Source organism: Habropoda laboriosa, unplaced genomic scaffold (assembly GCF_001263275.1).
Source record: "Habropoda laboriosa isolate 0110345459 unplaced genomic scaffold, ASM126327v1 scaffold541, whole genome shotgun sequence".
Classification (NCBI taxonomy): Eukaryota; Metazoa; Arthropoda; class Insecta; order Hymenoptera; family Apidae; genus Habropoda; species Habropoda laboriosa.
In genome coordinates, this window is record NW_017100692.1 from 128,340 (window position 1) to 149,572 (window position 21,233).

A 21,233-nucleotide genomic window follows, 5' to 3' on the forward strand; every position below is an offset into this window, starting at 1 on the left:
TGAATATTTCCTTCGATATCAATATTTTCTTTAAAATATAACATTTTGTTCAATGTGCAAGAGTGTTCATTTGTGCACATATTTTGAAGCGTAAAAAGATTATTGAAATTGCAATTGTTTTAAGTCCAGGAACAATAATAAACATTTAATTTAACATTTATAATAATATCTTTTTCATTTAATAGTTTATTGTAAAGCTAAATAAGCGATTATAATAATAACTTTACACAACTCGTAAGACAAAGACAAGAACAATCGGGCAACTTTAACGACTTTTAAAACAACTCTCACAACTCTAACAACACTTCAACGATTCTTGCAACACTTGGATGACCGACGACTCGTATAACACTAACTTTACTTGAAAGACAAACTCTTCCCTCGCCTTTCTTCTCTCCCATCGCATAATTTACAGCATTCCTCTATCTCTGATAATTTTCAAGAAACGAAATATTCTTTCTATCCCCAACTTCGAGGGTGATTTTCACACCTTCGATGTGTACCATTAACGATAAAAAAAATACGTATTCGAATATTTCGTAATTCGTAATTTAATTACCATTGTGTTTGTCGTAATAAGAGAATAATTAATTTCCAGCCCACCGCCACCACCTCCCCCAGAAGAATGCTAACAAGGAGCAGAAACGTTTCAAACAACAATACTGTGTATAATATCTACGTATTATTGCATTTAATTCTTCTATAAATTTTAACGAATAATACGTTAAAGAATATTCCTAAAATTGAAATTGTTATTATTAAGTTCAATGAACTGTACTATTTCTATTTATACATTTGCTAAATTACTTACTTGTTCGTTTGTATACCTATATTGTACTATTTGTATTTGTATACGTATGAACTTGTTTTACTGTATTTGAATAATTTTTGCTTAAAATATAACAGGAAAATCGATATTACGCTTTTCGGTAATTACATATTGCGGCGAAGTTACATAAGCGCAGAATTCCGAAGGCTCCCCCATTTGTTCAGGAACGTTACGTGATGTATGTGTAGCAATTAAATTTGTATGCGCGAAATATCCTCTTTTAATAAGCACTCATATGGTTTATTCAACTTTATAAAATATAGCATGTGAAAACATTCGAAGTGTTATAGCGTGGACACGAAAGACGCACTTCTGGCTTCTCCTAGTGAATTTTTAGCGATACAGTAATACACTCCGATGTGTGTTTTAGTAACACGAGCTAACTGTAGCCAGGATGTTCGCATAAAAGGTTCTGGTCCTAAGCTGCTGTGAATTGTTGCTCCGTGTGCTTCACCTGTAAATACATTGTAAGTTATTACTTACTTCGGCAGATTCGTTTAAATCGAAATGAATAATTGTAGAAACAATAAAAGTTAAAATTTTCATTTGTCGTATAACGTAGGCTTTTCTTTCTTGTTAATTAATTTTCAGAAGAGAAGTTAACTTTCGCTTCAAAATGTTATTATTTCGACAATTTTTTGTTTTAAAGACATAAAATGTCTTTCATTTCGTCGCGTAGAATTACACATTAAAATTCGTCCCATTGAATACTCGATATAATTACGCATACATACCTGGTAGTTTCAAAACTTTTCTTCCATCTGTTGCATGAAATTCCCAGAAAATATCAGGAATTGGAAAACCCTCTGCTTCACAGTTCAACGCGACTCGTTGCCCAAACACCGACAAAACGTTCTCCAAAGGAGATAAAAGCCAAGGACGACTTTGACATGGACCAAGATGCTGTAATCTCAGAAGAGATGTATTTCTCCGTCTCATCGCCTCTGCAGATAATGCACAGGGTGTTGCGTATGTTTTATTATCGCTACCGCACGCTAGACTTTGTTCCATACAGACGCAAACAGCTTGTAATTCGTCCTGTGTACAAATAATAATTTATAATTGAATTCGATGCGATTGTAAAATGTAGGTTCTTAACGGTACGTTTACTTCATAAACTTTTAACAAGTCCGCCGCCTTAACAGAGGATTCATGGTGTTAGACGGCACAGCAGCAGCGTCGACTTTTGATGTATAGTCGGTGGAAGAAATATAGCGAGGTCGTGGAGTTCGCTCCGCCGTGAAAATTTGCATATTCGAGCTTATCGACAAGGCGAATCGACGGAAACCTCGGGAGATAAGGGCTCGAAATGTGAGTCAGGGCCGTACGAAGTGTGCCTCAGCTTTGATTCAGGTCCCAATCGAAGAACGTAAAATACAGTACGCCACCCTGGGTATCGCTGCGTCAATTTGTGCCGCTACTTAATGCTTTAATTTACGACCTCGCTATAATTCTGGCACACAAGGCAACCCATTCTGAACCGCACATACCGCGTCCATGGCAGCGAATGTGTTAACGCGCAAATATCAAATAAAGTCGTGACATGTTACTTTTCTATCAAATTTCCACGTAATCCTCGTTCATAATTTTAGACTCCTGGAAAATCGTTGCGTAATTATGTAAATCTAACCTATTACACGCACAATTACTTCTACAACACTACTATTGTCCTATATAATTACATGCATATTCACCATGACGCAAATTATTTCCATTAATTAAGACGTGGTCAATTTTCTAAGTTATAAGTTGATATTGTAAGATTCCCAATTAGGGAAACGAAAGATTGTTAATTTTCGTTTCCGCGAAGTCTTTTACTTTTATATCCATTTTCGTGTCAATTTTTAAATAAGATAATATTTCTTAGTACAAAATTTTGACCGGTAGAAAATGTGCATCCCTTAATGAACCACTGTAATCTATATATCTGCATAATTACATCTCAGTTACGCCGAAAATTCCATCGGGCAAGTTTAATATTATTCGACGATAAACATTGGATTTTCATCGCGTAATTTGCGCAAAATTGTGGTGGCTCGTGTGTCAGTTTCTATTACCGGATATATTGTAAGCACGCTTTGCTTCACTTCGTAAGGCACTGACCTAACCGTAGCACATCCACCTACGTAAAAGACACCGACGCACGAAAATTGCCTGTTTCAGGCGCAGGCGTAAATTGTTAATAACTAATTAACAAAGTCTCGGACGCAATTTCATTGCTCTTGATTTTCGTTTTAGAATGGCTTCAGGAATCTCTCCTCCAATTTAATAGTTATTCGCCTAAGGTAGCCGAATTCCCTGTCTATGTATATTTATTAAAACTTTGTAAAGCTTTAACAGTATGTTGCGTTATTTCGATACAATTTTCAACTTAACGAAGAAAATAAACATGGAACATTTGACAACTTGGGATGACATCGGTGAATGGAAAAATGGAGAAAATATCACTTTTAACATTCTAATGACTAGAAGTAACGTTTAGAAAATATTCGAATAGAAATAAATTGTATTTGAAGCAAATAAAAAGATTTTCAAGAAGAATATAGATTCACGTGAGAAAAGGAGATATTTATCGAGAGTATCGGAACTAAGCAATATTTTTGTAAGGAACGCACGAATTGGACGAAGATTTCGTATTTTCGCTTCAAAATCGGCAGAAAACAATTGATTGAAATCTACAACCCTACAGATTTTAACTTCTCTTTAGGAGAAAAATCTAGCAGTTGAAGAAAAAAATGAATGTACCTCTTTCCGAAGATCTGATCGCAATGTGCATACATAATTTCTTGCACACAATCCATTGTTACGACTTGTCGAGGGCAATCCAGGTATACTAGAATTCCAACAAGATTCGCCATCCAATCGAGCGCACAATCCCTTTGTGCAACATTCGCAAGGATCGAACACCGAACCCAATAAACACTTTCCAGGATCACCCGGACACCTGTGTATACGTTTAAAAAAGTGCACAATTTGTTCGAAATTTATGAGAACTGGTTAGAAAAGTTAGAGTATTCTAAAATTTAGAAAAAGTTACAAACTTGAAAAATAGAAAATTTATGAAAACAGGTTCGAAGAATTTACAAAAACTGTTTAAAACTGCACAATTTGCAGTTTTTCACTCAATTACACTAGACTTGTCTTGTGAGTGGAAGCATCTTTGAAAAGTGGTCTTTAATTGTGAACAGTGGGATTTAAATTTCATTACTGTAATACAAAGTATGCTTCGTAATTTCGTGGAAGATCGACTGCAGCAATTTAAATAATAAATAATAAGCGAAATTAAGCAAAGTATGAATAATACATTATAGATTCCGTTATAAATAATAATGTACTTCGAAAAACACATTACCCGAACAAATTTGTATAAAAATGTACAATTTATCAAATAATTCATATACCCTGTGTATAAATATATCGTATAATAATTAACTTCACGTTGCAATAACGGAACAACCGTAAAACCTCTTATTACAAAGAAATTTCTCACTGTAATTCATTTCTCGATCTACCTTTCTAGCATCTTAAATACGTGCAATATTCTTAATATCACGGATATCGTTTGTTTTCATTCACTTTATGTCATTTTCACTTTTATATTTTCCATGAAAAAATCAGCGATATGATAAATTACATTCCTCGATAAAATATACATTGTAACATAAAAAGTCGTGTACGTACATATTGATACAGTTCTAATTTTAATAATACCTGTAATCACCGCATTCGATGCATCCGTCGATGCGTTTCTTAGCTGTGACATCCGTGTCTTCGTCAGTTTCCATAAATGCAAAAACGTTCCCTTGAAGTGTCGTCGTGTATAATATAAACCAGTAGGACAATGATAACGTAAGAAGCGCTCTTCGACGCATCATCTCGCTGACTAGCGAGCAAGTGGAACTAACAAAGAGCAAGAGTTGCTTTTCTCAATTTCCTCCAAAGAGGGAGTAAAGATCCTTCGAGTTTCGTGCAACGTTCATTGCAAAATAATCATTCGTAGGACGCTGCTTTTTTAGAAAAAATCTGTCAAAGTAATGTCAACCTATTAAAACGTACATGTAAAGTTATCACGATAATGTTATTCCTGCGCTATCTTTAACACTAAAACTGCCGACTGGGTCACAATGACCCATTAGCGACTTTCCAAAAGTGAATTTTCATGTAAGTAAACCGTGATTGGAAAATTCGATTCGTACCGATACAAATGGAAGCATACATGTAAAATATAAATTCGGAAAGTTACAAGCGATAATACTTACCAGTATAGAACATTCGCGTTTCTTCGAAAGATGCTAATGGGTCATTTTGACCCGGTCGGTAGTTTTAGTGTTAATTTCTGAGTTTTTAATTATAAGCAGCTATGCTTCAATTGCGTTAATTTTTCTCTGAAACGATTAACTTTTTATTAGAGAAATCCTACGTTCGAAAAATATTCATCAAAATAACAAGTCTTTTGTGTAAATTTGACACGTTTGTCGAAAAATTTGTGCGTTTATTACTGCAGTTGAACTATAATTTTCTAAATGTCGATATATTTTCTTCCACTGTATAACAGTGCGTATAAATAATATACAGACAGACACTGTATACACAGAGGAAGAAAGCTGGCAATCCCTGCTCACCGGAGAGTACACACCTAAGTCTTGTACAAGCGAAATTCGGTAGTACGAAGATTATCTCTAAAAAAAAATGCACAGCTTTCGAATATAATGCAATTTTCAAATGTAAGATAATTCTTCGGTAGATTGAAATTTGCTGACCCTACGATAAAAAATGACAGGTTTGTCGATATGATAAATCGTCGTCTCTCTGAATTTAACATGTGAATTTTCGCCAGTGAGAAATTTTTCGATTTAAGGTAATCCAGAAATTGAAATTGTCCAAATTCAGCTAGACCTTTGTACAGAACAGCGGTGTGCAATTACTAAATTAAACTGGAACCAAGAGAATCTTATCCCCTTGTATGTATTTCACAGGGTTTTTTTTAGATTTAATTCTTTTCAAATTAATCTTCAGCTTTCGGATAAAGAAACCACTTTAAAAAATGATTTTTCAGTAAGGTGTTTCACGTAGGCAGGACAATCAACCTGTAAATTTACATTAGAGGCCCTTTCCTACTTCAATGTATAATACTTTAAAGACGCTTTATGTTAAGCGCTTGCATACAGACACTTCCGAAGGCGGTCATTGCCTGAATAACCTAAGTGACGACTCGACAATCAGTCAATTAGTCGATCAAATAGGTAAAGTACTGTTAAATAGGTTGGCTTCGTGCTGGTAGTTGAAAAGTGGTTGTTCGATCACGCTACACGTAAAAAATACTTGTTTCCCTGTTTTCCCTTATTCACTCCTTGCACGATTTCGCATAGCTGTACGTTTCTTATGTATTCAAGAAGCCGAAATTGCAGGAAAAATCTAATTATTGTGCAATAAGGCTCGTGCAGAAAATAAATGAAGAAAAATGTTTCTTACCATTTTATAATCTAGAATTTCGTGTTTGTACTATAGAATGCACGTAAGATAAATACAGTAATGATTAATGAATATTTTCACGAAGAGATACCGATAGCATAATTAATTCATACACTTTTACTGAAACGTAAGGGCCAATAATGTTTAATTTAATAGGTACTTCGAATGAAAATATTTTCAGATTAAATAGACGTTATATATTTATAGTTGTTAAACTCTGCCAGCTGTAGAAAAAGGATATAAGATTCCATCGAAAAATCATCGATTATCTCGAGATCTAAGAGGAAGAAATTTTCTTTCTATCGTTGTTCACTTGTCTTCTTGAACAGCTCACTTTCTTCCGAACGTTATACAGCGAAGATGCTACTGTTTCGAAAATTCTTCCAAATCGATAATAATCGATATCAATGATAAGATTGAAAAAGCACCCACATGTCACAAACGCACCGTTTTCACAACGACAAATTGTTATAAATTTTTCGCACAAATTAAATGTCACACATTAAGAGGAAACCGTTGAGCTCGCGGTGTAATACTTATACTATCATCTCTTACTGTTAATACACGCACGACCACAATTTAGTGGTCCCATGTTGCATGTGCAATTACGTGTGCCCGACCATAAAACAATACACAGTGCGTAGGGTCTACGCGTAGGACAAGTTTGGCGAGAAATGAGATCTCTCACGCGGGTCTTCCCTCTCCACTTGACAACGACAAATCTACAGGAAGCATTCGTATTTTAAATGAGAGAGAGGCTGGTGTTACAGTTGAAGCGCGTATATAGTGTTCAATTTTCTATCTTAGAATTAGGGTATTTTATCTTACGAACTGTAAGTACTTCAAGTTAAAACGCTCGCATCTCAGAACGTCTCTCTGGTACTGTGTAAGTATGTAACTATTGTAGTACACGCAGTCCGCTCTGTGTACTCGTGAGAATCAGAGTGAACGCGGGTACGCGTAGTCCTTAGCTTTGGTATCTCTTTCCAAAAGTGAGAATTTTCTATGGAGAAGGATAGCAAACACCTGTAATCACAGTATCATCATTCATGCGAGAAAAATATTAATGTATCTAATTTCGAATAAAAGTTACGAACAACTTTTCACTAATCCACTGAATGTTATGGTTAATTCAATGAAAAATTAATATATTAAGTTGTTTTGTTAAGTTGAAGCATACGATAACTTTATTTAAGATTTCCAATGATTACAAACAACCATCTAAATGGTCATTTAACAAAAAATACTAATTACTCTGTAATTGAAGTACTTGAAAATAAGCCAGAAATTGTATTTTACTGTCTACATTATTAGTAACGTTAAAGCAATTAAGAATTAAATATGAGTATCAATTAAGTATAATAGGGATGACGAGGATAGCACTAGCGAAGAGAGACAAGGAAATGAATAGCGGTAGACAAGGATAGCATTAGAGTAATGAGTTAGACAAGGAAGGGAATAGGGTTAGACAAGGATAGAAAATAGGTCAGATTAAAGTAACGCCATCTCGCGTTTGGCTTCACGAACTAACGACTCGTTACTCGGAACACAGAATGTTAACAGAGGTATTAGACAAGGAACGCACTACTGTGCGAGAAGGACAGAGAGAAAACGTTTCCTATTGGCTGACGAGCGTCCAAGCTCCACCAATCGCGGGCTAAATCAAGTCGGCCAGGGAAAAATCATTAATAACTCATTAATTACGATGATTTTGTGAACTTTTAAGATTGAAGAATGTAGTGTGGACCTTTAGCAACTTTCACATACAGTTTTTAATGCAGTAGACCCTTTCAATAATTAGTTATTAACAATTTTAGTACGCGATGTCGGGACCAATACTCTTTACGGTTGTATATGTTTACGGTTTTTCAATAATTTCATAGCTTTCTAATAAATTCCCATGCAACTAACTATATTCATCTGAAAGGCAACTCCCTTAGCTACATTCTCATATAATTTTTATTAACATATTCGATTTAATTTAAGAGTTATTAAGCATTATACAGGAGAGTCCCCTATTAATCGTACTTGAGTGTAGTCAACTGTTATAAACAATTGCTAATATCTAATAAACCACACAACTTACGACTACCAAACTTATTGCAGAATGTAGATAAAAGTCCATTCTACATTCTACATACTTGAAAGTGCATAATTAGTTTGGCACTTCTATTGAAATAACGAAAATATGTTACGTTTGAATACGACGGATGTAATACTCACCTAAAAAATGTTTAATAACTCTTAAATTAAATCTAACATGTTAATAAAAATTACATGAGAATGTAGCTAAGGGTGTTGTCTTTCAGATGAATATAGTTAGTTGCATGGGAATTTAGTAGAAAGCTATAAAATTATTGAAAAACCGTAAACGTATTATTCCCGTTTACACCCGTTTATTCAAGCGTAACATATTTTCGTTATTTCAATAAAAGTGCGAAACTAATTATGCACTTTCAAGTATGTGGAATGTAGAATGGACTTTTATCTGCATTCTGCAATTAGTTTGGTAGTTGTAGGTTGTGTGGTTTATTAGATATTAGCAATTGTTTGTAACAGTTGACTACACTCGAGTACGATGAATAGGAAACTCTCCCGTATAATGCTTAATAACTCTTAAATTAAATCGAATATATTAATAAAAATTATATGAGAATGTAGCTAAGGGAGTTGCCTTTCAGATGAATATAGTTAGTTGCATGGGAATTTATTAGAAAGCTATAAAATTATCGAAAAACCGTAAACGTATTATTCCCGTTTACACCCATCGCATTCAAGCGTAACATATTTTCGTTATTTCAATAAAAGTGCGAAACTAATTATGCACTTTCAAGTATGTGGAATGTAGAATGGACTTTTATCTGCATTCTGCAATTAGTTTGGTAGTTGTAAGTTGTGTGGTTTATTAGATATTAGCAATTGTTTGTAACAGTTGACTACACTCGAGTACGATGAATAGGAAACTCTCCCGTATAATGCTTAATAACTCTTAAACTAAATCGAATATGTTAATAAAAATTATATGAGAATGTAGCTAAGGGAGTTGCCTTTCAGATGAATATAGTTAGTTGCATGGGAATTTATTAGAAAGCTATGAAATTATTTAAAAACCGTAAACGTATATAACCGTAAACGGTATCGGTCCCGGCATCACGTATTAAAATTGTTAATAACTAATTATTGAAAGGATCTACTGCATTAAAAACTATATATGAAAGTTGCTAAAGGTCCACACTATATTCTTCAATCTTAAAAGTTCACAATATCACCCTAATTAATGAGTTATTAATGATTTTTCCCTGACCGACTTGATTTAGCCCGCGATTGGTGGTGCTCGGACGTTCGTCAGCCAATGGAAAGCGTCTTCTCTCTGTCCTTCTCGCACAGTAGTGCGTTCCTTGTCTAATACCTCTGTTCACATTCTGTGTTCCGAGTAACGAGTCGTTAGTTCGCGTAGCCAAACGCGAGATGGCGTTAGTTCAGTCTGAAACATTTTCTCTTCTTGTCTAACTGATTTCTCTAGTGCTATCCTTGTCTACCCGTATGTCTTTCCTTATCTTACTCATTTCTGTATTACTAAATACAGGGTGTCCCGTAACTCTTCGAAGATCTGGAAATGGGGGGTTGCTGGGGTGACTCTGAACAACTTTTTCCTTGTCCAAAATGTAGTTTGAAACTTCGTTTTCGAATTATTAACGAAAAACACTGGCCAATCACAACGCCCGTAGCGCCCGCGCTGAGGGACAGCGAACAGAGATTCATCCGCGCGCTATCGTAAACGACGCGTACGCGTGACTTCTTGGTTATCGATCGCTGTCAAAAAAATTTGACTTTGCACCACTAGTTTTATAAGGCTTAGAGAAATAGTTTTTTGCCGTCATTCCGACGTTTGTATAAATTTTTGTGAAAAAACTGCAATTAGTCGGAATCGCGAAGAAAATAGCGAAGGTCGTTTTTACAACTTTTATATCTGAGCTCGTAATGAAAATTTAAAAAATACGTTTTGTAGATCTATGTCAATGATACGCACGCTGTAAATGTCATCGAAATCAGTTAATGTTTCTATGAGCTACAAACGGTTAAAGATTGTGAAAATCGCACTATCACGACTTTCGGCGTAAAACTGTAATAAATCTGCAGATTCTTACATCTTTCGATGCCTGTCGCTAGTTTCTCCATCCACCGATTTCGATGAAATTTTCAGCGTGTGTATAATTGACATAGATTTACAAAACGTATTTTTTTTGCTTCACGAGTGTCCCGTAACTCTTCACCTTTCTCCTCCCATTCATCCACCCCTCCTCTTGCTCTGCCAATTCATCCACCTCTCCTCTTGCTCTTCCCCATTCATCCACCTCTTGAGAATCAATCAAATTCATCCTTAGATAACTTTATACAAAATCTTTAGTTTAATTGGTGACGATTATTTTAACAAAAGCTTGTAAACATTATAAATAATAGTCAACGACGCCTGAACATTCAATTCAATTTTCTTCGTTCAAAGAGCACAGACGTATTATCTCGTAATAAAATTATAGTTAAACATTTCGTTAATTATTGTTCCAGTCAAGTTATTTATTAAGTTATTTATTAGTTTATTAAAAGTTTCAACGTTAGTTTTCCTTATTCATTTAACTTCCTAAAATCATCGTGAACAGAGTACCACGCTTCAGTGCTCCACGGGCGACAATTCCCTCAAATTCCCCAAGAACCCACGTAACAGTAATAATACCAAATATAATGTCGGTATGTCAATTACCAATTTACCGACACCAAATAAACGCCTCATTCTCTTCGTTGCGATCTGTTGGACGACTGGTATTGAAACGATTTTTGCGCATCTCTTTTACGCATCATAGGCCATTTCACATAGGACCATCGTGGCTGTGCGTTTGTTTAGTTTTAGGTTCTAGGGATTCGGTAAAGACTGATGTTCCTTAGTATGCATATGACGTGCAAAAGTTATTAATCCATATGCACATTAATAATCTGATAATACATCATACTAAATAATTTTTAATAAGTTCTATAACAAATATCCTTTCTAAATAAAATATTGTGTTTTTTCTTTTAATACCTAAAGATTGTACATACATATCCAGAGGTTATAACCTATTATTATCGTGTAATATTTGTGGTTCTTTTTAACATTATGTATTATTATTATTAATCTTATCCAGTTTGAATGAAATTTTGTCATAAATGTATAGACGATTAATATAAACAGTTGATTTTCATAAGCAATTACAATTACGACATATTATGGCTACAAAAAGAAATGTTATAGTACTTGCGCCAAACGGTCGTCGGCAAAATGTTCAAGTCACACTAAATACCACAATATTACAAGTAAATTAAAATCATTAATTAATTATTTTTATAAATGTTATATTTTGTTGCTTATATAAATGTTAAGTGAAATATCTAATTTATAGATACTAGAAGAGGTCTGTAAGAAACATGGATATAACACAGATGATTATGATCTCAAGTAAATACTATTATGAAGATAAGTTAATGTAAAATACAAAAGCAGTATAAGTTTTAACTGTCTATTTAACTTGTAGACACTTCAATCACATATTGGATCCTAATGCTATATTTCGATTCACTGGCTTAGCAAATAATGCGCAATTAGAAGTGGTACCATGTAAAAAGATACGTTCTACTTCAGCTGTTACAATAGGTATTCAATTAGAAAATGGAGAAAGACTTATGGGCGAATTTATACCTAATACATCATTAACCGAAGTTTTGAAAAATGTAAAACTTGATGAAGATCTTGAAAAAATTATGTTAGTCTACATGCATCAGATGGTATGAATACATATATAATGCTTTCATTTTGCAACTGATTACATAAATTGAACTGAATTTATTACAAATTATTTATATAATTGCAAAATTTAAATAAAGACAATGTACAGGAGTTATTTAAAATTATTTGATTATTTTTACAGATTTCTGGGGCAGAAGCTTTAAAAAATACAACTTTAAAGTCATTAGGACTTAATAATGGTAAAGCTATATTACGAGTGATACATAGAAAACCTCAAACCATGAATACTATTGCTTCAACAAGCTCAGAAACATTGAACATTCACAAAAATGCCAATATTAATAAACAAAATGATAAAAATAAATGTTCATTAACAATGGATACTAACAAAACATCAGATTCTATACTTTTAAAAGAGGAAACACATGAACTAAAAAAGTTGGAAGAATGTTCTCAAAGTACACAAAGAGACAAAGAAAATCAAATGTTACCATCTACTAGTAAGGATGACTGTGTTGAAAAGCAGACTTTAGTATACTCATGCAATAAGCGGGAAATAGATGACTTAAATAATGTAGAATTTGTAAGATTTACCCATATGAAAATGTCAATTCCTTTTTATATTGAAACTTATATCCTTTTTTGTTGTAGCTAGGTGAAAGAAATGCTTTAGTATTCAATCAAGCTTCGATTCAAGGAACATTTAGAGATGAATTACCAGATGATTTTTACGATTTAACAGTTGACGATGCAAAGATACTATTGAGAGATGTCAAACGTTATAGACAACAGTTAGAAGAAGCACCGCTTCTAACAAATGTTCAACGAAAGTTAAATCAAGACAAACAAACATTGAATCAATTACATAAATATCGTTACACAATAATCCGTATACAATTTCCAGATGAGTTTGTTCTTCAAGGTTTATTTCGACCAATGGAAAGGGTACAAACAATTAAAGATTTTATAAAAAATTATTTGATTGATGCAAATAGTGACTTTATAATCTGTAAGTAAAAGTAATATTTTATAAATATGTACAATAATCTAAATATCATTGCCACTTGAATGTGTTTCTTCTAATAAAAGGGTATATTTTTTTACACACAATTTAATAGAGATTTTTAAAAACTTTAGATAACTTTCATACTTTCATATATGAAAAACGTGTATTGATTATATAAATAAATTTCTCTCCGCACGGAATCGTCAAAAATATCAATTTTTATTTTTTTTTTAAACTGTGACGCACTTTTCCGAATAATTTGGAGCAATTACAAGTTAATAATTACAACAGGCTGTCAAAACTGTAAAAATATATACTCGCGTGTATCCCACTGGCTACAGTATCTCTAATTTTTTTCATAATTTTTTATACGATAGAATAAAAGAAATCGAGCTTAAATTATAAATCATGTTTCAGTTTATAACTATCTTAATAATAGGGGTAGGGGACTTCTGTCAGAGGTCTATCAATTGACATGTCACAAGTTCAGTTTAGTTTAGAAGCAATTTTGCCATGCTTATTTGGCTATACCCTTTTACTCTTTTATAAATTTAGAAAAACTTAGATGACATTAATTACTAGATCACCTTGTATGCTTCTTATTGATTTAAGTAAAAAATATATACGATATTATTCTTACAAAATATTAAAAACAAACTTTTTTTTATTCAATAGTTACTACTCCACCAAAACGTATTTTAGATCCTAAATCTCATTTAATTAATGAAAATTTAGTTCCATCTGCTATTATTCATTATTCGGGACCATCAGCTCTCAAATTGGATATAAAACAAAAATTTACAGATCCTAAGAAAGTTGAAATGCAGGTGACTAAAATTAGGTGAGTGACAATTAATGTTAACTGTTTAAAATACAAATACCAGTTGATACACTGTATTTTTCTACTTTTAGAATGTCAATGATAAACCAAGAACATCACGCAATAGATGAAGACACGGAAATGAATGATGCAAACGATGTGTGAAGATATAAAAATGAATGATATTAAAATATTACAAATGATACATAGATTGATATGAGTTACATACACTATTAATGAATCCCTAAATGAAAAAAAAAATTCCAAAGTGGTAGCATACATTATTTAAGTAGTAAATTAATTCTTGTTATTAGCAACAAATACTGATAAGTTTTCAAAGTTTAATATAATGATACTTTAGCATGTACATATATATAAACAAATAAATATATGCATTCACGTATTATTATTACATTCAAGAATGTACTTAAATATAATTTTGTACAAGAAAGATTGAAATACAAATAAAGGAATTAACATTAGTATAAAATGTAACACAAATACTGTACAATAGCTTATAAAACAAAACATTTAAAATAGTAATTTATATATACTACTTAATTTAAATTATTTTGTGTGCTTTTTTGATATAAGATAAAAACATTCACCCTAAAACTTTTTCAAAGTACAGTAGGACCTCAATTAACCAGATTGCGATTATCCGTTGGGTCTCGATTCATCCGATCTGTTTGTCTCCCAATTAAGCCGATTAATCGAGGTCTTACTGTGATAAACATTTATACTTTATTTGTATAGAACAATCAATACGAATGTTAACAGATGTTAATATGATTTGATAAATATATAAGTGTAGGTAAAATTATTAACTTTGTAAGTCAGGTGGTACTTTAGTAGGTGATTGTAACTGCAAATGCATAAATCGTCGAGTAGGTCCACCTATTATATTTCCTGTTGGTCCTGATCCACCTGCTTCTTCAGTAATACTTTTCATCAAATTATCTTCTATAATGTCAGAGTTTTTATTCATTTCAGAATTCTCATCTTTTTCCATTTCGGATTGTAATTCTGAATGTAATAATCGCATATATTTATCCATTTCATTTCCTTTATCTTCATCATCTTCACCCAAAGATCCTTCTGAACTTCCTTCAAATTCTCCTTCATTCCCTGGAACAACTAAATCTAATATACCTCGTAAAGTACAGTCAAATATGTCTGCATCAAATTCAATTTTTCCATTATCTTCTGGGTCATGCATCACTTCGGCTTCAGTTAAATGATCTCTGAAAATCAAAGGTATAAATTGTATTCATTGCAGTAATATTATTAAAACTGTAATATATGTAACTTACTCCAAAAATTGTACACCATCAATATCACTATTTTGATTTAGGAATATTTGTACTTTCTCTTTAAGACTTAACGATTTTTGTTCATGTTTATCGTTTTTAGCAGTTTCCCAATGTTCATTTAAAAATGTTTCTAACTGCACTGGATCTACCTTTAACCAACTATCACTATCTGCAGGGCTTAATGTAGCTTCATCTTGAGCTATGTACAAAACATAACATAAAGTAGCAATTAAATATTAATTAGTTATAAATAAAACATTAATTTAAAGACATTACCATGCAATTCAACATCGTTAGATTGTATGTTTTCCCATGCTTCTAACACTATTTCAGCATCACTTTTATTAACACTGGTCATAGAATATAGATTTAAATGTTTGAGATAATAATCTTTTGCTGCATTTAGAAGTTTTTCATATTCTTGGCTGCTTTTTAATAAATTTCTAAAATAACCACTAGCTTCTAAACGCATTAAATATGCATTTAAAACGTGTTCATTTGCTTTTAATTTTTCATTCAAAGGATCACTTAGTGTTCTCTTTTCTTTTTTTCTACGCTCTTCATTTGCACGAGCAATTAACATTTCTAGACCACATGCTATTTTAATACCAAGTATATGAGCATTGTACTTTGAACAAGTTATTGGTGGTATATTCCAGCCTGTTCTTGGATCTCCTGTGTATCGACAATGATTTGCCATTGCATATAAACATTTTGTCATTTTTACATTAACCATAACACGTTGTTCAGGAGGAAAATACCTCATAGCACGACAAACCTATAACATATAAAATCTTATAAAAATAAATTACATTTTATTTTTATGCAAGCTCTAATAATCACATTAAATTTTTACCTTTCTTTCAAGTGGATCGGAATGACAAATGGTTCGAATAGCTAATGCAACCAATGCTGGTTCTTGTCGAAGTATTGAAACTGCTTTCTCTGATAAAAAAACTCGAGCCTTGTAATGTCTTTTCTTGATTTCATCAGGGTAAATATTAATACGTTTTCTTAAAACATTTTGTACATTTTCAGGAGCTTTAAAAAGATATGGTTTCTCCTGAACATTATTTAATAAATCCAAAAATGTCTTATGTTTTTCACGAACAATGTGCAGTTCTCCATTATATACAAATACATGGTTTTCACATGTTTCAGGATTAGCCCATGGAGGTAAAACATCTGCAGTCTCAATTAAAAGAAATTCTCCATAAGAATCTATAACTTTAGCAATTAATCCATCAAAAGCCTGTGTAAGTTTATATATTAGAAAGACTGTAAACCATTCATCACTTATGTCTTCATCAAAACGTAGACGTACATAAATGTGAGGTAATACATTTTTCTCTGTAGCAAAAGAAAATTGTGATTAATATATAATCTTTGCACTTATTTCCAAAATTAGAATAACATTTTACCTTCTACAGTAGTTGAATTTTCAATAAGTTGTTCTAATAATAGTGCTTGCTTTGTTCTAGGATGAAAAATTAAACTATCATGATGCCATATATAGTTTTTAATATATAGTGCAATTTTTTCATTGAATTTTGCAATTTCTTGCAAAAGTATTTCTTCTGTTATAGTCTCCATAGGTGTTGCATAACAAATTTTTGGATAAAGGAAACATTCGAGAACATCATCCTCTTTAACGTTAGATATCTTTGTATAAGCCATGATTTCATTAATATCTTTAATGTCTTAATCAAAATCACTTTTAATAGTTCTTATTTTATTTCACATAGAGCAAAGTTTTATACATATTTATAAAGAAGTTAGTAACAAGTTTTCATAAGTATTTATCATTATTGATAATAAATTTTTAACATTAAAAATGTTTCCATCAAGTGTACTAAGCTTTCCAAATTCTACAAATTAATTCTTCTGAATTTATACGTAATTTATTTAAATTTTTTGAATAAATTTATCAAGATATTGATACTTTGCAATCGTTTTACTGATATTTAAGATAATTATAAAATGTTGCTATAATTTTCAAAACACAAATTACTAAATTTATATTTCTTGAATCACAGTTTAAAACTAATTAAAGCATTCAATATCTTACGTATAGAAGAAAATTATTTTTCTACTCTTAGGCAAGTACACATTGTTAGACATACTTAAAATCAGTCAATGTATATATATATATATATTGTAACGATTTTTGTTTTAAAGTCAGTGAATTTAAAGTGATATGTAATTGAAAATAAGTATTTAATTAATTATATTTACTATGAAGTACCACATATTTTATATTTGACCATATAGCGTTCTTTTGTTATGTACAATTCCAGAAAATATTAAAGTTTTTGTTTTATTTTAGAAGAGTTACTGTATGCTTTTACTTTGTTAGAATTGTACCAATGCACAAATCTAGGGAAAAATTTAGTGCAATAGTAACAATTTAATAGGTAACTGTAATCCTGTAATTTGTAAACTAAATTTATTGTTAGAACTAATCAAATTGTATAACGTTAACAATTACATCATAAAAATATTTTTACATTATTTTAATCTATTAATTACTGTAACGTCCACAAGTCCACACTCTACGACTAATGTGAACCAGCCATAAAGTCCACACTGCGATTCTTATATAAATCCATCCCCTTAATTTCAGCGCTCTTACACATATACATATTTATAGCGAGCTAAAATAATCATAATTTTACTTTATATTTAAGTATAGCTCGCACTTATTGCAACATAGAATAAGGGCTTTAGCGTAATGTTAAATTGTAATTTGTATGTAACCAACAAAGTGCATGCGCGCGCCGTTGCCCGCGTAACTTTCCGGAAACACCTAAGAAGAAAGCTTAAATGTTATTTTCCTACTTACGAATTGTCCATCAATTGTTTTTTTGTTATGCAAGATTGTCCACGAACGCTTTTCGGGTATGGTATGCGGTCTCTCAGGTTCCGATTCTCAAATAATTCACACACTTCAATGTAAATATTTCACTACCTACCAAATCATTCGTATCTTTCAACTCATTTCACCCGAGTTAAATGTCTGACGCATTCCCGCCATAATTCTATTAGACCTATCGCGTGCCTTTGACATTGTCTGTCACTCTGCCCCCCTCAAACTTTCCAAACAAACAATGCTTGCTTGCCAATAATCAAGTAATAAAATATAATTTCAACACACGTTATTTTATATATTCTCTATGGTGTAGTAGAACTATATTTTAAAAATTTATCATATAGTATAGAAAATTTTTCACTTGCTAAATATTTATTTTGACTGAAAAATAGATATTTGTATAGTATATATACACAAATCAAAAATAACATAAAACAAAACATTTTAAACAATATTCTATAAAAATTCAACATCTATTAAGAGGTAAACAAAAATACTTTAATTTATAGGCAGAAAATGCGAATAATAATTTACGCTTTGTTTCAATAATAAAGCAACACAGTTCAAGTAACCTCCTATAATTATAACTTATTTTACGTTTATTATACGATTTTGTAGATTCCATTATCAAAAAAATATTGTTTATATGTCTTATTATCACCACTTGGTAATATAATTAAGTAATGCATAAACAATAACATAGATAAAATTAATCAATTAAATCATGTTTACCAGCAATCAAACGTTTAATAGAAATCAGTACAATGTATAAAAAAATTGATATTTCATTATAAAGAAAAATTACCATATTTCTTCGAAATGAAAAACAAATTTCCATATATTTTCATATAATAGGAACTCTTAATCTTTAATTTCATTTGTATGAATTTTTAATTTGTTCTTTTTTATCCATCATCATCCATATTACATCTATAAAATCATTAAATTTTCTGTTTAGGATTCTTAATTTATACTTAAAACAATGTGTACCTAATTAAAAAATTGTGATAAATGTATTTCCAATTCTTACTTTTAAAATTAATAAAATAGTCATTTTTAACTAATATTTAAAAACATCTACTAAATTATTGTCAATTTGGCGGAAAATTGACAAACAACGAAAAAAGTGTCTAATACAAACAATAACATTATAAAAGATGTTATTAAAACACTTAAATTCAAATCCCATGTTATTCTGTATATGAGGATAAGAACTTAGCCTTCGGATACCGGATGCTCCAGAAGCGTTGGATACACGACGAGGGATACAAAACAATGAAAGAAGTTCATATAATTGTGTACCCTATTTGACCTTGTTTTCAAGTTATACCCGTTTTGCACTCTAATAATTTATAATGACAAACTGAGTTATGTGGTATAAAACGTATTTTCTTTATGGGAGATTGACAGGTCGATATTACATCAATTTGTAACCGTCACATTGTTTGAAAACGATTGTTTATTCCACACCCATTACCACTATTAAAATACTTTGTCAACGTATACAAGGCTGTACACAATAAGACAAATATAAAACATTTCTGAAAAATTGAATTCTACGAAACGAGGACTGCAGGCTTGTTTCCAGGTTGAAAGTGGCCATTTCGAACACATAAAGGTAAACAGTTCGAGTACAAAAATGATTATAACTCGGGAACAAGATCAAATAGAGCACATGTTTATATAAACATTTTTTATTGTTTTTGTATCCCTGTCTACCGCTGAAGTGAGTTCCACATGTTAAAACCTATATATTTACATTTTAAAGGAAGATTTCGTAATCAGCTCTACATTTAACATTTTTTCAAAATATTTTATCAAATAATAATGAAAAGGAAAAATGTATATACAAAATGAGGTACGTAAAACGTGACAGTAAAATATTGTCAAAAATATTCGTGATATAAAAAAATGTTAAAAACAATTGAAGTATTTCAGAGCACATTTTTTCGGCGTAATCTTGAAATGTCCTTAACAACTTCGCGTATAAAAAATTAAATTACGCCGAAAAGTGTGCCCCCTAACATACTTCAACTTTAATTCTTCTTAACATTTTTTCATAGCACCAGTATTTTTGATGATATTCAATTGTCATGCTTTACGTGTTACATTCTGTATATAAGACTGTTGCAATAGACGAATCAAAATGGACCGACATTCGGTATGCAAGGGTCAAGTAGTAAAAGTATTACAAGTTCGTAACATTTAAAAGTAAAAAGTGATAATACATTTGACATTTGGCCAATTCGTATGGAACGTAAGATATGAATAAATAACGGGTTTTAATTTGAAGATATGAAAATTAGTTTATCTGAATATTAAATAGTGAATATTAACTTGTAAGGAAAGAAGGACGCAAAGTAAATTTAAATATACACATATACTGCATTGTAAACTCGAGATTAAACGCATTTTAAATCATTCTAAAAAATTTATAATTAAATTGTTAAAAGTAGAGTAAATGTATTATCAAATTCAGTTACTTCTTTTAACATTTTTCTATACAAACATACAAATAGGTAATAGGTATAATAAGTGCGCTTTTAAATTTCTTCCATGATGCACTCCATTTGTATTAATCTATAATATTTTCGAAGATGATGAAAATACATTTACTTTTCTATATGAAAAATGTGTTTTAAGTAAAATGTATTATAGTGAATATTCTTTCAAGTTAAAAAATTCAAATTACAATTATTTGTGTTGAAATTAATAATTAAGAAACGTTGGAAATTATTATTTGATTAGTTTGAATAAATTATTTATAAAAACTATGTCGACTTTTTAAATGAAACCATTAAAATTACATGTTTTTAATTAAGCACACTTCCATATAGAAAAAATTTAATACTTTCATTATTCTTGTAAATACCGAAATAGATTAAGGGAATATCATATACATTTCAATGCTATTGATGTTTCCAATTAATTTAAAAAATACAGGTGTTAATTGCTACTTTTGTTACAGATGCCATACAGCAACACTCATTTATACTCTATAACAATTATTTAACTTTTACTATATTTCAGTTGGTGGAAAATATCAGTATATATCGCTCCACTTACTTTTGTTTTAAATATTATCAGTGACCACGTCTGTACTAATTTTTTAAATTACATTTACAACTAACAAATAGTACATATG

At 31.2% G+C, this 21,233-nt stretch overlaps 3 protein-coding genes across 3 annotated transcripts; 1 reads left to right on the forward strand and 2 right to left on the reverse strand.

Annotated features, from left to right (window-relative positions):
* Positions 1 to 1,113: 1,113 nt before the first annotated feature.
* On the reverse strand, positions 1,114 to 4,704 carry LOC108576935 (insulin-like growth factor-binding protein-related protein 1). Its single transcript, XM_017940011.1, has 4 exons — positions 4,541 to 4,704; positions 3,575 to 3,773; positions 1,564 to 1,867; positions 1,114 to 1,283 (listed from the first exon to the last, which is right to left on the reverse strand). The coding sequence occupies exons 1-4, from the start codon at positions 4,702 to 4,704 to the stop codon at positions 1,114 to 1,116; spliced, it is 837 nt and encodes a 278-aa protein (XP_017795500.1).
* Positions 4,705 to 11,529: 6,825 nt separating this feature from the next.
* On the forward strand, positions 11,530 to 14,071 carry LOC108576937 (tether containing UBX domain for GLUT4). The gene is made up of 7 exons (XM_017940012.1): positions 11,530 to 11,650; positions 11,737 to 11,792; positions 11,869 to 12,118; positions 12,262 to 12,663; positions 12,732 to 13,089; positions 13,762 to 13,927; positions 13,999 to 14,071. Exons 1-7 carry the CDS (start codon positions 11,564 to 11,566, stop codon positions 14,069 to 14,071), a joined length of 1,392 nt encoding a protein of 463 aa, XP_017795501.1. The 5' UTR covers positions 11,530 to 11,563.
* Positions 14,072 to 14,488: 417 nt separating this feature from the next.
* On the reverse strand, positions 14,489 to 16,905 carry LOC108576943 (protein ecdysoneless). Its single transcript, XM_017940019.1, has 5 exons — positions 16,641 to 16,905; positions 16,076 to 16,569; positions 15,496 to 15,997; positions 15,220 to 15,418; positions 14,489 to 15,150 (listed from the first exon to the last, which is right to left on the reverse strand). Exons 1-5 carry the CDS (start codon positions 16,894 to 16,896, stop codon positions 14,730 to 14,732), a joined length of 1,872 nt encoding a protein of 623 aa, XP_017795508.1. The 5' UTR covers positions 16,897 to 16,905; the 3' UTR covers positions 14,489 to 14,729.
* Between the last annotated feature and the right edge of the window lie 4,328 nt (positions 16,906 to 21,233).

Coding starts and splice junctions, on each gene's coding strand:
- LOC108576935 (XM_017940011.1), bottom strand. CDS start 4,704: ATGATGCGTCGAAGAGCGCTTCTTACGTTATCATTGTCCTACTGGTTT. Junction 3,774..4,540: donor ATCGAATGCGGTGATTACAG/GTATTATTAAAA, acceptor ACGTATACACAG/GTGTCCGGGTGATCCTGGAA. Junction 1,868..3,574: donor GATCAGATCTTCGGAAAGAG/GTACATTCATTT, acceptor ATTTGTACACAG/GACGAATTACAAGCTGTTTG.
- LOC108576937 (XM_017940012.1), top strand. CDS start 11,564: ATGGCTACAAAAAGAAATGTTATAGTACTTGCGCCAAACGGTCGTCGG. Junction 11,651..11,736: donor TAAATACCACAATATTACAA/GTAAATTAAAAT, acceptor TCTAATTTATAG/ATACTAGAAGAGGTCTGTAA. Junction 11,793..11,868: donor ACAGATGATTATGATCTCAA/GTAAATACTATT, acceptor TTTAACTTGTAG/ACACTTCAATCACATATTGG.
- LOC108576943 (XM_017940019.1), bottom strand. CDS start 16,896: ATGGCTTATACAAAGATATCTAACGTTAAAGAGGATGATGTTCTCGAA. Junction 16,570..16,640: donor AAATTCAACTACTGTAGAAG/GTAAAATGTTAT, acceptor CTTTTGCTACAG/AGAAAAATGTATTACCTCAC. Junction 15,151..15,219: donor GATGGTGTACAATTTTTGGA/GTAAGTTACATA, acceptor TTTGATTTTCAG/AGATCATTTAACTGAAGCCG.